The sequence below is a fragment of the Hyaena hyaena genome, unplaced genomic scaffold, assembly GCF_003009895.1.
Source record: "Hyaena hyaena isolate Hyena2069 unplaced genomic scaffold, ASM300989v1 scaffold_27, whole genome shotgun sequence".
NCBI classification, from domain to species: Eukaryota; Metazoa; Chordata; class Mammalia; order Carnivora; family Hyaenidae; genus Hyaena; species Hyaena hyaena.
In genome coordinates, this window is record NW_024080659.1 from 569,276 (window position 1) to 585,615 (window position 16,340).

The 16,340-nt window shown below is 47.2% G+C and overlaps 1 protein-coding gene across 1 annotated transcript in view; it reads left to right on the forward strand.

The window, feature by feature from the left end:
• The window catches only part of LOC120228725 (myosin phosphatase Rho interacting protein), a 152,185-nt gene that overhangs the window by 23,967 nt on the left and 111,878 nt on the right, over positions 1–16,340 (forward strand). The window contains 2 exon segments of the mRNA XM_039227278.1: positions 10,294–10,371; positions 12,281–12,346. Coding sequence (XP_039083209.1) covers positions 10,294–10,371; positions 12,281–12,346 — 144 coding nt within the window.

A 16,340-nucleotide genomic window follows, 5' to 3' on the forward strand; every position in this document is an offset into this window, starting at 1 on the left:
TTTATAGATGCTCTTCGTTAGTTGAGGAAATTCCCTTCTATCATGAGTAGGTATTGAATTTTGTCAAATGCTTGTTCTGCATTAATTGATGTGATCAAAGTTTTTCTTTAGCCTGTTAATATAGTGGATTATATTGACTGAGTTTTCAAGTATTGAACCAGTCTTGTATCCCTGGAATAAATCCCACTTGGTCATGGTATATTATTCTTTAAATTTTTTGCTGAATTCTCTTTGCTAGTATTTTGTTGGATTCATCTATATTCATGAGGGATTTTGGTCTACAGTTGTTTCTTTGTTTGTTTTTTATTAATGTGTCTGATTTTGGTATCAGGTTAATATTACCTTCTTAAAATGAATTGGAAAGTGTTTCTTCCTCTTCTGTTTTGTGGAAAAGACTATGGTGTTAATTCTTTTTTGAACACTTGGTAATTCTCTAATGAAACTGTCCAAGCCTGGAGATTTATTTTTTGGGAGATTTTTTATTTTTCAACGTTTATTTAGTTTTCAGAGACAGAGAGAGACAGAGCATGAGCAGAGGGAAGGCAGAGACACAGGGAGATACAGAATCTGAAGCAGGCTCCTGGCTCTGAGCTGTCAGCACAGAGCCTGATGTGGAACTCAGACCCACAAACTGAGATCATGGCCTGAGCCAAAACCAACAGTCAGACGCTTAACTGACTGAGCCACCCAGGGAGTCTTCTTTTTTGGGAGTTTTGCAATTACACATCAGTTTCCTTAATAGAGGATTATTCAGATTATCTGTGATTTTGAGAAATTGGTCCATTTCATCCATATTGTCAAATTATTGCTTGTAGAGTTTTCATAATATTCATTGTTTGTTTTTTTTTTTATGTCTGTAGGATCTGTAGTGATATCTCCTATTTCACTCTTGATTTTAATTTGTGTCCTTTTCTTTGTCAGTCTTGCCAGAAGTTTGTGAATTTTTTTGATCTTTTCAAAGAACCAGCTCTTGGGGTGCCTGGGTGGCTCAATCGGTTGAGTGTCTGACTTTGGCTCAGGTCATGATCTCAAGGTTCGTAGGTTCGAGCCCTGTGTCGGGCTCTGTGCTGACAGCTCAGAGCCTGTAGCCTGTCTTTGGATTCTGTGTCTCCCTCTTTCTCCGATCCTCCCCTGCTCATACAGTCTCTCTCTCTCTCTCTCTCTCTCTCTCTCAAAAATAAATAAAACAGTAAAAAAATTATTTAAAAGATTAAAAAAACAAAGAACCAGCTCTATGTTTCATTGATTTTACTGTTTTTTTCTGTTTCAATTTAATTATTTTTGCTCTTCATTTCCTTTTTTCTATGGGTATATTTTATACTTCTTTTTCTAGGTTCTTGTGGTAGGAACTTATTAATTGGAAACTTTTCCTTTTTTCTAATGGAAGCATTTTAATGTGATAACATTCCCTCTCAGGACTGTTTTAGTTGTGTCCTACAAATTTTGGTATGTAATTTTAAAATTTTTCTTTAAGGTTTCTTCCTTGACTCATGGATTAGTAAGAAGTATAGTTAAGATGTCATTACTACCCAAAGCAATCTACACATTCAATGCAATTCCAATCAAAATTGCACCAGCATACTTCTCAAAACTAGAACAAACTATCCTAAAATTTGTATGGAACCACAAAAGACCCCGAATAGCCAAAGTAATACTGAAAAATAAAACCAAAACAGGAGGTATCACCATCCCAGACTTTAGCCTCTACTACAAAGCTGTCATCATCAAGACAGTATGGTATTGGCACAGAAACAGACACATAGACCAGTGGAACAGAATTGAGAACTCAGAAGTGGACCCAAAAGTATACAGCCAACTAATCTTTGACAAAGCAGGAAAGAATATCCAGTGGAAAAAAGACAGCCTTTTTAACAGATGGTGTTGGGAGAACTGGACAGCAACATGCAGAAGAATGAAACTAGATCATTTTCTCACACCATGCACAAAAATAAACTCAAAATGGATAAAGGACCTGAACGTGAGACAGGTAACTATCAACACCCTAGAAGAGAAAGCAGGAAACAACCTCCTTGACCTCCACCGCAGCAACTTCTTACTTGACACATCCCCAAAAGCAAGGGAATTAAGAGCAAAAATAAACGATTGGGACCTCATCAAGATTAAAAGCTTCTGCACAGCAAAGGAAACAACCCACAAAACTAATAGGCAACCAATGGAATGGGAAAAGATAGTTGCAAATGACCTATCAGATAAAGGGTTAATATCCAAAATCTATAAGGAACTCACCAAACTCCACACCTGAAAAACAAACAACCCAGTGAAGAAATGGGCAGAAGATATGAACAGACACTTCTCCAAAGAGGACGTCCAGATGGCCAACAGACACATGAAACGATGCTCAGCATCCCTCCTCATCGGGGAATTACAAATCAAAACCACACTGAGATACCACCTCACACCAGTCAGAGTGGCTAAAATGAACAAATCAGAGAACTCTAGATGCTGGCGAGGATGTGGAGAAACGGGCACCCTCCTACACTGTTGGTGGAAATGTAAACTGGTACAGCCCCTCTGGAAAACAGTGTGGAGGTTTCTCAGGAAACTAACAGTAGAACTCCCTTATGACCCAGCAATAGCACTGCTAGGAAATTACCCAAGGGATACAGAAATGCTGATGCATAGGAGCACATATACCCCAATGTTCATAGCAGCACTCTCCACAATAGCTAAAACATGGAAAGAGCCTAAGCGTCCATCCACGGACGAATGGATCAAGAAGATGTGGTTTATCTATACCATGGAATACTACATGACAGTGAGAAACAATGAAATCTGGCCATGTGTAGCAACATGGATGGACCTTGAGGGTGTTAGGCTGAGCGAAATAAGTCAGGCAGAGAAGGACAAATACCATATGTTTGCACGTATAGGAAGATTAGGAGGAACTTAACTGAGGAACAAGGAGGAGAAGAAAGGGGGAAATGGTGGGGGAAAGGGAGAGAGGCAAGCCATGAGAGACTGCTGAATGCTGACAAAAACTGAGGACTGATGGATGTGGGGGGGAGGAGGGGATGGGCATGGAGGAGGGCACTTGTGGGGATGAGCACTGGGTGTTATGTGGAAACTAATTTGACAATAAACTATTTGTAAAAAAAATTTAAAAAAAGAAATAAAGCAATTAAAAAAAAGTATATTGTTTAGCTTCCAGATGTTTGGAGATTTCCTGTTACTTTCACTGTGGTCAAAGAACATACTCTATGATTTCAGTTCTTTGAATCTATTGAGGCTTGTTTTATGGCCCAGGATGTAATCTATCATGGTAGCTATTCTGTGGGCACTTAAAAAAACATATTCTGCTGTTGTATAGTGGATTTTTCTGATAATCGTCAATTAGATTCTGTTGGTTGATGGTGTTGATTTCTTCTGTATTCTTGCTGATTTAAAAAATGTTTTTTTGTCAGTTGTTGAGAAAGGAGTGTTGAAGTCTCCAGCTATAATTGTGGATTTACTTCTCCTTTCAGTTCCGTTAGTTTTTGCTTCACATTACATTGTGGTTTTGTTATTTGGGGCATATACATTTAGGATTGCTTTGTCTTATTGAAGTGACCCTTTTGTCATGTTTCTGTCTCTGGTCATTTTCTTTATTTTGATCTGATACTAATATAGGGACTCTGCTCTCCTTTGATTAGTATTTGCAAGATGTATCTTTTCCATTCTTTTACTTTCAACCTGTTTGTATCATTATATATGCAGTGAATTTTTTATAGTGTATAGTTAGGTCATTAAAAAAAATCTTTGTCAGTCTCTTTTAATTGTTGTATTTAGGTCATTTACATTTAATGTAATTGTTGACATGTTAGGCCATAATTATTTTTTGACTCCTGAATGTTCTCTTTATTATTTCTCAGTCTTTTTCAGGTTTTTTTTTTTTTTTTAGAATTTCACTTTTTATGATAAATTTCATGATTTATATGGGGTAATCCTTTTCAGTATAGATTTTTAGTGGTTGTTCTATACATTACATTATGTATACATAGCTCGTCATAGTCCACTGGTGGTATCATTTTACCAGTTGAAGTACAGGTAGTACCTCTTTTATGTCTCTTTCCCCTTCGTAGGTAATTGTATTAAATACTTTCTCTACATGATTTAGAACCTCATTAGACAATGTTATAATTTTTTGCTCCAGGCATCAAACATAATGTAGAAAACTCAAGAGAGGGAAAACCTAATTACATGTATTTTTGCTTACTGTTTTCTTGCTTTTATGATGATCCAAGTTTCCTTATCATTTTCTTTCTTTTGTTTTTTTAAAGTTTATTTACTTATTTTGAGAGAGCAAGAGTGAGTGAGCATGACCACAGGAGGGGCAGAGGGAAGGGGAGAGGGAGAATCCTAAGGAGGCTCCACACTGTCAGCACAGAGCCCAACTCAGGGCTCGATCTCACGAACCGTGAGATCATGACCTGAGCTAAAATCAAGAGTTGGACACTGTTGATTGTCTTTGTTTATTCATTTAATGATTTTTCTGGTTCTTAGAATGCTGGTGGTTTTTCATTTGAAGCCTGGACATTTTTGTGTGACTTAGGTGACTGTGGACTATGTCTTTCAGTAGGCTTGTCTTTCAGTAGGCTTTTTTGACACTTCTCCAATGAGGGTGGGGGTGGGGGTGCTCCCATCATTCAGGTATAAGTAGAAGTCTAGGCTCTCTACTTGGCCTCCACTGACCCCTGAGGTGGGAGATTCCTTGTTACTGCAGAACTGGGGTGAGAGTTCAGCTCCCCACATGTCTTCCTCTGACTCCACCCCAGCAGGGTGAGGGAGTGGGCCTTGTTCCTGCTGGGTGGGGGTGAAAATCCCAGCTCCCTGCCTGGCTCTCTGACACCTTTCTGATAAGGGTGCTGGGACGCCTCTTAGTTGGCAGGGTGGAAGCCTTTGCTGGCATGGGGCTGGGGCTGAGGCTTCCTGTCATGTCTGCCTGGAACAGGGCAGTTACCATCTAAGAATTTTCTGTCTTACCAGGTTCTTCCTCCCCTGGTTCTTCAGCTAGAGAGAACTGCTTTTATCGGGGCTTCTGTTTGTGCCTGTTGTTACTTCCAGGTTGCTCATTTTTCTAATACTTGGTCTGGGACAATAAGACAAAAAGAGAACCCAGGGCGCACATCTCCACATTTTTAGGTCTCTGGGTCCCCAACCCCCTTTTTTGCCACCTTCTCTCCACCTTGTAGAGTCTTAAATTTTTATTATACATAGTGGCCAGGGTTTTACTTATAAGAGGAATAGGGAAAATTAACATCTTACCTATTTCCCAGGAAGCACAAGTTTTAAGTAACCGCTTTTGAAAGGGCTTTCGGTTGAGGAGTGCACCAGACCACCAACAACAGCCTCTGCCTAGACACCAGCCAGAAGTGCAGCCTCTGCTTTACTGGATCTGTGAGGGAAGGCTGAGTTTTGTCAGAAGAGAAACAGCTCAAGTAGACACACTCCTGTCGTGACTATCAGCGGGATTTGGACCAGTGTGCTTCCTTCCTCCAGGGTAGCCTGTTTGAAACAGAACTCAGGCCCTTCCTTTGTGTCCTTGCAGCGCATCTTGGGTCCTCAGTATCAACAACAAATACCTGCTTCTTCCGTCTGCCCTCTCTTCCCCAGCCCCTGTGCCCCAGCCAGGAAGCAGCATCAAAGCTAGGATACCAAGGAGTTCCTAGAGCTCACTCCCCTGAGCCAGCTCCTTTTGGGTTGTCTGTTTCAAAATCTGTGTCTTAGGTTATTAAGGGGCTCTCAGAAAGACTGCCTTCCAGCCCGTCAGAGGCCCTGCCCCAGGAAAGTAGATGAGGCCTGAGAGGGAGCATGCTGCCTCACCGGAGCAGCTCTGGTGCCACTAAGGACCTACTGACGTGGCTGGGTCTGCTCTCCGAGACGTAGTGGGAGGAGCAGAGGCCCTTCCTGGGATGCCTTTCCCATGCCTGCGTGATGAGGGCAGGGTGGCCGAGTCAGGACCGCAGGTCACCCAGGATGGAAGATCAGAGAGTGGAGTGTCCCCGTGCGTGGCTCTCGGGCTTGCGGAACAGTTAGTCTGGAAGTTCTCAGTAAGAAGGGGTGAGAGTTTTAAGGAGAGAGCACATAAGCTGCTTTGTGCTGTTAGATTGGCTCCTCCTCTCCATCCCCACAAACGTACTCGTTCCCACGTCTGTGCCTTTGCTTTAACTATGCCTATGCCCAGAGAGTCTTCTCCACCCCAGGCCACACTCCTGTGGGGGCAGAGGTGGAGGGCTCCTCACCTCCTTCACAGTTGTTCCCACCCCACCTCCTTGTTTGCTCATGTGGATGGCAGTGTAGGGTGGCAGGTACCTTCCTGTCTCCTGGTGACCCTAGAATTGCACAGTAGACATCTGGAGGTTCATGGTATGCAGCACCAGGTTCCAAGTCACCCCTTTTAGGAGCTCCTTGTTATACCCCCTACCCTGTCAAGCCTGTGCCTGTTGCCTCTGGCTCCTTCTCTAGGCTCTGTGTCTGGCACGTTCTGGCTGCTTTTCTATAAATCCATGGACTGGGTCATTGCCCTTTTAAACCTTTGTCCTTGTGTCTTTGAATGAAGTTTCCCCAAATATGACCAGGGGTAGGGGGCAAGAGTCACTTGAAAACTCACATAGTGATGCCCCCTCCTTGGCCCCTCCCAAGGTTTGGGGGAAGGACTCATTGGTTCACATTTACTTAGGATTGTACAGCTATGAAGGTAGGAGCAGCCTCTTATTTATCTCTGCTTCCCCACTGCCCTACATGGGCCTTGGGAAATTATTTTTAACAACTTTATTGAGATAAAATTCACATACCATACAGTTGACCCATTTGAAGCGTACAGTTTGATGATTTGTAGTATATTCCCAGAGATGTGCATCCATCACCAAAATCAGTTTTAGAACATTTTCATCATCCCAAAAAGAAACCCTTTACCCTTTAGCTGTCACTCCCTAGTCCTTCCAGCCCCCCGAGCCCTAGGCAGCCACCAATCTGCTTTCTGTCCCTATGGATTTGCCTTGGTAGATGCTCCTGATGTCACGTTACCTGCTTCCTGGCTTCCTCTTCCCGTGAAGTCCTTGTTTCCTGCCCTGTGCCCTCCAGTGGCCCAGCCTTCCCACTTTCTGTACAGCTTGTCCACCTGCAAGGCCCCCTTTGGGGTGGTCTGTACAAGAAGGACCTGGCACAGCGAGGCAGGTGCTGCCAGTCTCCCTGGCATACAGCACCCGGGGCCAGCGCACAGTAGGCTTGAGGAAGTGTTGAGTGAATAATGGTGCTGGTGATTGTTGTGGTGGGAGTGGGGCCAGGATCTGAGGGGAGGTGTGCCGGTCCCTCCGGTCTCCCACTGCTACCTTCAGGGAAAGTGCAGGTAGATGTGGCTATAATAGGAGTTCACTGCAAAGCCCTGCAGCCAGAGAGTAGGTGAGTGGCATGTAGCCAAAACCAGATAGAAATGTAGGAGACACGGGATTGTTGTCCAACCTCCTGATTTCACATGTCAGAGAACTGCAGTCCAAGAGGCGAAGTCGGGGAGTCACCTGGCCCGGGATCACCCCCTGGCCCTGACCCTTCCATCTGGTGTGTGCATAGCCCTGAGTGGTGTGCGAGAGGGGCCGAGTGTGCTTGCCGGCCTAGGGAATGGCTGGGCGCTGCTGGAGTTTGCTAAGAAAACAGACCTTACTCTCTTCGCTTGTGCTTTCCGAGGCAGAATTTCATTCTACCTCCCCCAGGGCCCTCCTGGATTATGTCCTTCTAACCCCTGGTCCTCTGCCAGCACCCACCTCCTGTGTTTCATCAAAGCCAGCCCCTCACTTCCTTTCTTCTGCCCACTCCATACCCCTTGCCCGAAGCCCCTCTTTCCTACTTTGTTCACTTTCATGGGGAAAAGCCAGAGCTTCCCCTGGGGGCCTTTTGGACCCTGCAGAAGCCAAGAAAGGGGAAGGTTCTTGGCTTACCCTGAAATGCTGTGTGACCTGCGGCAATTGACCTTCCCTCTCTGAGTCACAGATTCCACAGCTATAAAATGAGTTGGTGTGACAGGGCCTCCAGTTTGGAAAGTGTTGAATAAAAAGCATATTAAGAGGACCCCTAAGGCTTTCCCAGAGATTAGTCATGGGTGTAGTGGTTTGGGATTTAATTTGTGTTACTGCCCCCCCAAAGGGTAGTGGACATATTGGCTTGGTTGTGCCTTTTCCAACTGCTTCTCGCCAGCTGGGTATGGCTGAAAAGGGAGGTGGAGCCCCTGTGTCTGTCTAGGTCTTTTATCTCATGTTGAGCTCCTACGTGTCAAGGTCTTCAGGGTGGGGGAAATCTTCACAAAAAAATGAAGAGCTGATGTTTATTATGCATTTATAGGCCAAACATTGTGCCTAGTGGGCTTTTTCTCATAGTTTCTTTGGAGATACAATGTACATAACATGAAATTCACCGTTTTAAAGTGCACAATTCAGTAGTTTTTAGTGTATTCACAAGGTTGTTCATCCATCTCCACTTTCTAATTCCAGAACATTTTCATCACCCTCAAAAAGAAACCTCATATGAGTCAGAATGGGGCGCCTGGGTGGCTCAGTTGGTTAAGCATCCAACGTTGGCTCAGGTCATGATCTCACGGTTCGTGAGTCCGAGCCCCGCATCAGGCTGTCCAGTGTCAGTGCAGAGCCGGCTTCAGATCCTCTGTCTCCCTCTCTCTCTGCCTGTCTCCTGCTTGCACACCCGAGTACGTATACACACAGACACACACACACACACACTCTCACACTCTCTCTCTCAAAGAAAATAAACATTAAAAAAAAGAAAAGAAAAGAAACCCCATACCTGTTAGCAGTCGCTTCCCATTTCCTGCTCCCCCCATGTTCTGGCAACCATTAATCTGCCTTCTGTTTCTGTGGATTTATGTATTCTCGATATTTCATGTAAATGGAATCCTACAAAATGTGGTCTTTTGGGGCGCCTGGGTGGCTTAGTCGGTTAAGCGTCCGACTTTCACTTAGGTCATGATCTCGCGGTTCATGGGTTTGAGCCCCACGTTGGGCTCTGTGCTGACTGCCAGCTCGGAGCCTGGAGCCTATTTCAGAGTCTGTGTCTCCCTCTCTCTCTGACCCTCCCCTGCTCACGCTGTCTCTCTCCTAGAAATAAATAAAAATATTTTAAAAAAACAATGTGTTCTTTTGTGTCTGTGTTCTCTCACTTAGCATAATATTTTCAGGGTTCATCCCTGCTGTAGAATGTGCCAATACTTCATGGCCTTTTATTACTAATAGTTTGTTGTATGGATAGGTCACATTTTGTTTATCTAGTCACGTGTTGGTGGGCATTGGGGTTGTTTCTACCTTTTGGCAATTATGAGTAGTGCTGCTATGAACATTCATGTCCAAGTTTTATTTTAGCACTTGCTTCTAGTTTCCTTGGGTGAATATAGCTAGGAGTGGAGTTCTGGATCATGTGGAATTCTGTATTTAACTCTTTGAGGAACTGCCAGACTTTTCCACACACAGTGGCTGCACCATTGTATATTCCTGTGCTGTGTTACTTACATTACCTCATCAATCCTCACATAAGTCTCCTGAGGTGTTGAAGCAGTTATCATCACCATCACCTTTTGAGTGGGGGAATTGAAACCCAGCAGTTTTCAGGCCAATGTCACATAGCCAGGAAGTTGGTGAATCTTTGGCCAGTGCTACCTGGGGTCACTAAAGCAATGTCTCTTCTCCCAGGCCCTGTTTCGTATCATTAGAAGGAGGCCTTTTGGCTTTGTTGTTTGCATAATATGCCTAGTACCCAGCACACATGGTGATTAAAAATGCCATTGTTGGGACGCCTGGTGGCTCAGTCGGTTGAGCATCCGACTTTGGCTCAGGTCATGATCTCACGGTTCATGGGTTCAAGCCCCGTATCGGGTTCTGTGCTGACAGCTCAGAGCCTGGAGCCTGATTCAGATTCTGTGTTTCCCTCTCTTTCTGTCCCTCCCCCACTTGTGCTGTCTCTCTCTGTCTCAAAAATAAATAAAAGCTAAAAACAAACAAAAGAAAATGCCATTGTTTCCTGACCTTAGTGGCTTGTTAGGAACTTGAGGGAGGCATCTGTTTTTCAGGGGTTAGTGTACTCTGCAGGTTTTCAGAGTTCTGCTGGGTTTTGTGTTCCTCTCAGGAGCCTCTTGCTCGCAAACATCTTTCTTGGAGACTTGGCCTGGGGAATGAGATGCCTGGTGTGTGCTAAGCAGGGGTGACTTCTGTTTTCAGTAAGTGCTTATCTTCATCTTGACTGCTGAAGCTCTCTGGTCCAAGGCATTGATGACTTGCTGTCTTGTTTCTCCTCCAGGCGAAACCTATTTACGGTGGCTGGCTGCTCCTGGCTCCAGATGGGACCGACTTTGACAACCCAGTACATCGGTCCCGGGTAAGGTGGTCAGAATGAATTCTCGAGGTGGGGGGAGCTCCAGAGGGGCCCTACTAAGGGCAAATTGATGGTGCGGGGAGGGAGATGGGGAGTTAAAACAGTGGATTGTGGGCTGGCAGGGTCAGCAGGGAACCGTGTTTGGCAGACTTATAGGCCCAACAGGAAAAGTCTCCATGATACTAGTTATGCCACGTCCACCCTTGAAAAGGAGATGCTCTCACCTGGTGCCTCCTCGTTTTTTGAGTCAACTTGACTCCCGAAACAGTTAAATGTAAAAAGCAGAACAGCAATTCAGCAAACATTTGCATTATGCTGATTAGGCTTCCCGTTAGCCCTTCCCCTCCTTCCTTACTTCTCCTCCCAGGTTAGGGATCAGCAAATGAGCACTAGAAAAGGGATGAGGGACTAGAGGGCCAGCTTTGCTTTGCCCCATGTCTCCAGGGCACCCCAGCACAGGAGCAGCCCAGGTCCGCGGGAGAATGGAGATGATTAAACCAACATTGTCCCAAACAGAACTTTGTTCCTCTGCCGGGGAGCCTCTTTGGATGCCTCTAGTTAAAACACCATCTGTCCTTTTCCACGTGTTCTTTTCCAGGTGCTGCGGCCCATACCCTCTAAATTGTTCCAGCTCCTCTCCCTTCCCATCCCCTGCTCCCTGAGGGAGCCTGGGCTCTGCCTCTTGATCTCTGCTGCCCCTTGGCCTGAATGCTACCTGCTGGGGTCAGGGCCTGGTGCCCCACAGACCTTGCATTATGTCTGGGATCTTTAGGATGACTTCTGGTATGAGTTTTGACTTCAAAGATGGTAAATAGGAGCCTTGAAAAGATTTCTCGGGAAGATTTCAAGTGGCCTCTCCCTGGACACCCAGCGTGGGACCAGCCATCTATAGGTCCTCTTTACAAGGCAGTTTGGGCATCCTGTTCCATTTGGGCAGAAGGACGACAGGGGTGACTGTTCCGATGCCTGCAGTAACCAGGGAGCAGCTCCCTTTCCTGTTTTATATTTGGGTCATACAGAACTGCCATTTCTAGCTTCTTATGGGAAAAACATTATTAGGAAGGATATAATTCCGGCCCAAAGCAGAGAGGCATGATAACTTAGTTCTTGTGGCCTTATTGCCAGTGAAAGTATGAATTTTGTTGGGCTTTTTGAAATGTTCAAAATAGGTCACGGGTCCTCATTGATGATCCCTGGGACTCGGGGATCAAGAGTCTCCTGTGCTGGACATGTCTTCCCCCAGCAGAAAGGAAAGCAGTGACTCTCGTGGTCCTCTCTGTTCTGCTGTTAGTGCTTGTGGGTCTGCCGGCCCTGCAGCCTGCCCTTTGGGTGGAGCATAGAGAGAGGCACCCTTTGCTGGCTGAATACTCCTGGGACATCAGAGCCATTCCTACAGGTCTCCCTTCTCCTCAGTTTTGATTTTTGTTTTGCTCACTCATCCTTAGTGAATGCTGGAGCCTGTCTTTTCACTCTGGATCATTGGAACAACCCTTGTATAGCAGTTTCCTGGGATTTTTTTAGAAGTGGGGGATCGAAGCCTGGCATTCTTAGGTTATTCCACACTGTGCCATACAATTCATCAAACAAATCCTGACACCATGTTATGTGGAAAGTTCTGTGCTGGGTACATAGGGAATACAAAAAGGTGACCAAGACACCATCTCTGCTCCTGAGGGGCTTGCAAATTAAGTCTCAGTAGTGCATGTGAAAAACACGGGGCTATTTGGGTCTCTCCCCTGGCTGTCTAATAAATTACCGTTATTTTGCCTTGGGCCCCTCTTCTCCTGCTGTGTGCCCCAGAGATGGAAGGTGCAGAGCCAGTACCCCTTTGATGTGGGCTGTGGGACCCCGGGGGCCCTGCGAGTGTGGCCGGGCCACAGCTTCTAACTGCCTGCTCTGTGCTCCATTGCAGAAATGGCAGCGGCGCTTCTTCATCCTCTACGAGCACGGCCTCTTGCGCTACGCCCTGGACGAGATGGTGAGTGTCCTTCCGCGCCCATGCCGTGACTCCCGTCTCCCTTAGGCCCCTTCACAGTGGCTGCGTTTGTGCAGTGTGAGCTCTCGCTTGGGCTTCCTTTGGGAGCCTGGAGTTCGAAGAACTTGGAGTATGTGTAAAGGACAGCCCTGAGCAACGCAGACCTTTGCTGGGCGGCATCGCCAGTTGTCGCAGGTGAGAGTAGGCAGTGAGGGAGGAAGTCCTTCTGTTCCAGGATGACAGCAGTCACACTTGGCCAGTTAACGAGAAGCAAAAGAGGCTGTGGGCCTGCAGGGACGGGTAGGGGGCTGACCCTGGGTGTGCGTGTGAGAGTTGAGCACACGTGCATCCCCTGCCATCGTCCAGGACTGCTTCTCGGTTCCATCGCCGCAACTGGTCTCTTCCTCTTGGACCTTCAGAGGCCTCCGGGCCATGGGATCAGTTTTCTCCTGGTCACTGACACGGGGCACGGGGCTCCTTTCTGCCCCACCATGCACCAGGTGTGCTCTCTGTTTGCTCCCTGCTTCCTAGGCTGGAGGAGTGTTTACTGCTCTTGGTCCGGAGGCAAAACTGAAAATCAACCAGGTGGAATGTTGTGGCTTTTCTTTTTTCCATCCACTTCGCCTGAGTTTTTTTCTACAGGAGATTGGTCTCTCCTAACCTAAAGTATGACTGAGTTCCAAGTTTTATAAAGGGTTGAAGGTAGAAGATTTAAGTACCTTTTCCTGTTCCACTTGAATTTGTGTGCATTTATGTGGGCAGCATTTTTAATCGGGACTGTCCTGGAAAATCTGGTCATGAAGTAGGTTGACCCCATCCCACCCAGAGTTCATTTTCTTTTTGCTGCAGGAGTGAGGGCAGGGTCCTGGAAGTGTGAGCAGAGATAACTGTCCTTTCCAGGGACCTTGTAGCTGTTGGGACATTTGGATTTTAGGGTGGTCATCAGAACTGTGTGAAAAGGCCACAAGTGAGTCCATTTCCACATGGAGGTCCTCATCTTTCTGATGTGATGCCTTCTGTTTTTTGTTTCTCAGCTGAATTAGTGGGTATGATGTGTAGGTAGTGGAATTAACAGGTATGATAGCAGCTGCTCTGTCAGCTGTCACTTCGTGGGTTCCTTCTTTATCATTCTTTCTCTTGAGTACATTTGTACAGTGTGATGGGCCCCAGAGGGTTTTTGCTGTGGTCCAGAGTAGATTGGAGGTGAGCACCGCTGGCTGTGGTAGAATTCACTAGAAAGATGAGCAGGGGGACCGATTCACTTGAACACCATTTCCTTCCGGGAAAAGGAAGCAGGCCTGGAGGCAGCGCCGTCACTGCCCTCTGCACTCTCCCAACTTGGCCGTCGTACAAGTCGTCGCCCAGGTGGTAGTGGGGCCTCTCACAAGCCTTGAAGTTTACTTTGTCCTCCCTGTGCCTGGCTGCCTTGTCCTTAAGTCCCCCAAAGGGTGACAGTAGTGGAGAAGGAGACTCAGAGGTCACTGGTTTACATCCAGGCTGGGCTAACCGTGAACCTTCCCAGAAAAGAGTTTCCTGGACTTGGCATGGAGACTGATTATTCTGGTCAGGAAATCTTTCCGTAGGTCTACTGGAGTCCAGTACAGTCTTTTGTTCCCTTCAGCTCAGTTGCACATGCACAAAGAGAGGGTGGCTACTGCAGATGCCTTTGTGTCCACACAAGTGGAGAGTGCATGCTGCATCCCAAGAGCTGCTCCTAAATAATTGACGCTGTTGAGCCGTGAGCACTGACACCTTGCAGTATAGTTTGGTCTCCCAGCAACCTGAATGTTGGTTGGGTATTATTTCGTGTGCCGCTGGGGCAGAGGGGGAACCGTGCCAGCCACATGGGAAAAGAAGCCCCGGGAAAAGGTTGGGCTACAGAGAGGGCATTGTGGGGGATGCCCAGAGTTGAGTTTTGGGTCATGGGCCACTTTCTGGCCGATGACCTTGTTGCTGAAGAGGTGGACCTGGTGTGCCAGTTAGTGTTGAAATATTAGTGTGGGCAGTGTGGATACACTGCACCTCCAGGGAGTGGAGAGGTGTGATTTCTGTGGGTGAAAAAAGACGTTGGCAGTTGCATTGAAATACCTTTAAAGCAGCATCAGGTGTGTGAGGGTCTTCCCTGTTGTGTTAGGAAAGCACTATGGGGAAGGTTGCAAGGAAGGGTCTGGCCTGCCGTTGACAAGAGGCTGGGCAAGGAGGCAGTCAGATGCCGACTGCCCATGGTCAGCGTTGGTGGCCATTGCTGTGGTTCTTGCAGGTGAGCTCTTTCTGGCAAGGGCTGGAGGGTCCTCTCCCACCCCAGTGGTCTGTATCAGGCCTTGCTTTTCCTGGCCACTCCCTGGTGAGCACAGTCCAGAATTCTGGAGCTCCAACCCAGAGGCCAGCTTTCCTGATGCCTAGACGCCTGCCTCTGTCCAGCCTGCAGGGTCCCCAGGCCTGGTGCGGAAGAGCTCTGCAGGCAGGCTCTTGTGTGAACTGAACGCAGCTGTGCTGAGAGTTTTCTCTTAGGGGACCATGGTCCCCAGCTGGGGATCACTGTGCTTGCTTCCCAGGACCACCTGGCAATGTCTGGAGTCTTAGACTCTTGCAACCATGCAGGGTGCTCTGGATGGATACCTAAGGGTAGAGGCCTCACAACAGGGAATGATCTGGCCCTGAATGTCAGCAGTGCTAAGGCGGAGCAACCCTCCCACATGATCTACTCAGTAGCTTGTTTAAAAAAATTTTTTTTTAATTTAAAATATAAGTTTGACTTGCTTTCTTTTCAGCTGTGTTCTTGAGGCATGGAAGGACTCACCTGTCTGATTTCCTGGGAGTGAGGGAAGTGAAGGGGCAGGGTTGGCTAGCTGGCTGGCATGGTAAGTGCCGGAGTGGAATGGGGTAGGCCTGTTCCTGGTGTGGAGTGGTTTCTGTTGGCAGGCCCTGCGCTTGGGTGCCCACAGGGTTAGCAGGATTGCTTATGTGTGTAGCTGTTACCCAGGGAGCATAGACATACCACTTTCCATGCTGTGCTCAGGCCACCATGATGTATAATGGCCACATCTTGGTGTTGGTTGGTCTCGAGGAGCCGCAGCTCTGGCCCCGGGAAGCCTGTAGCCACTGCTGGTCCTTCTGCTCCTGCTGAGCCCGGGCCCTGCCCCTCCCCCACCCCCCAGAGCTCATCTGTTGCCTGTAATACATTGTAGCATTTTAGGGTTGGGCTGTCCCCTTAACAGGAGTGACAATCTATTTCAAATTGTTACTTGACTTTAATACAATATTGCTGTTTGTTTTCATTGGTTAAATGTTATCTTATCAACTAGATTGTGACTTTTTTTCCATTGCTAGGCCCCTGATAATTCTTGGTCTCTGTCTCCATCGTCTGGCCTGGGCCTCCCTGGAGTGGCACAGGCCTAGTAAATATTTGTTGAATTTAAGTAACCAGCTTCCGGGAGAGGCACGAGCTGTGTTGTGTGTCACAGCTCTCATTGGAGAGGAGAATGGGCCCCAGAGGTCTCCAGAGAACAGTGTGGGGAAGGTCATCCCGTCCCCCCCAACCCTGCCCCCCCCCCCCTCCCTGGCTGGAACCGACAAGGGCATGGTGGTTGTCAGGAGGTCCCAGGAGGCAGAGGAAGGCTGCAGTCCCTGGGGCCGTGCCTGCCTCGGGAGCTGCTTCCAGAGGCCTTTGCATTCTGAGACCTCTGCTGGTTCTGGAGCCTTTAGGCCTTGTCCCGCTCTAGGGGCAGCCTGCTGCCGTCCTCTCCCGGGCAGCTCTGAGATGGGGATAACCTTGCAGATCACTTTTCCTTTTTTGGGAAATTTCTTTCTCGATACACCCCCGTACCGTGTAACTGGTGGGTGTGGAGGAGAGGCACATTTCCCAAAAAAGGGAAAGAAATTTCCTAAACGCAAGCTGAGGTGAGGTGGGCTCAGGGCAGCCTCACAGACAAGTGGGAGCCTGAGCAGTTTGGCTGCGCCTCTGATTTTTCAGGAGTGGACGGAAGGAAGAATCTAG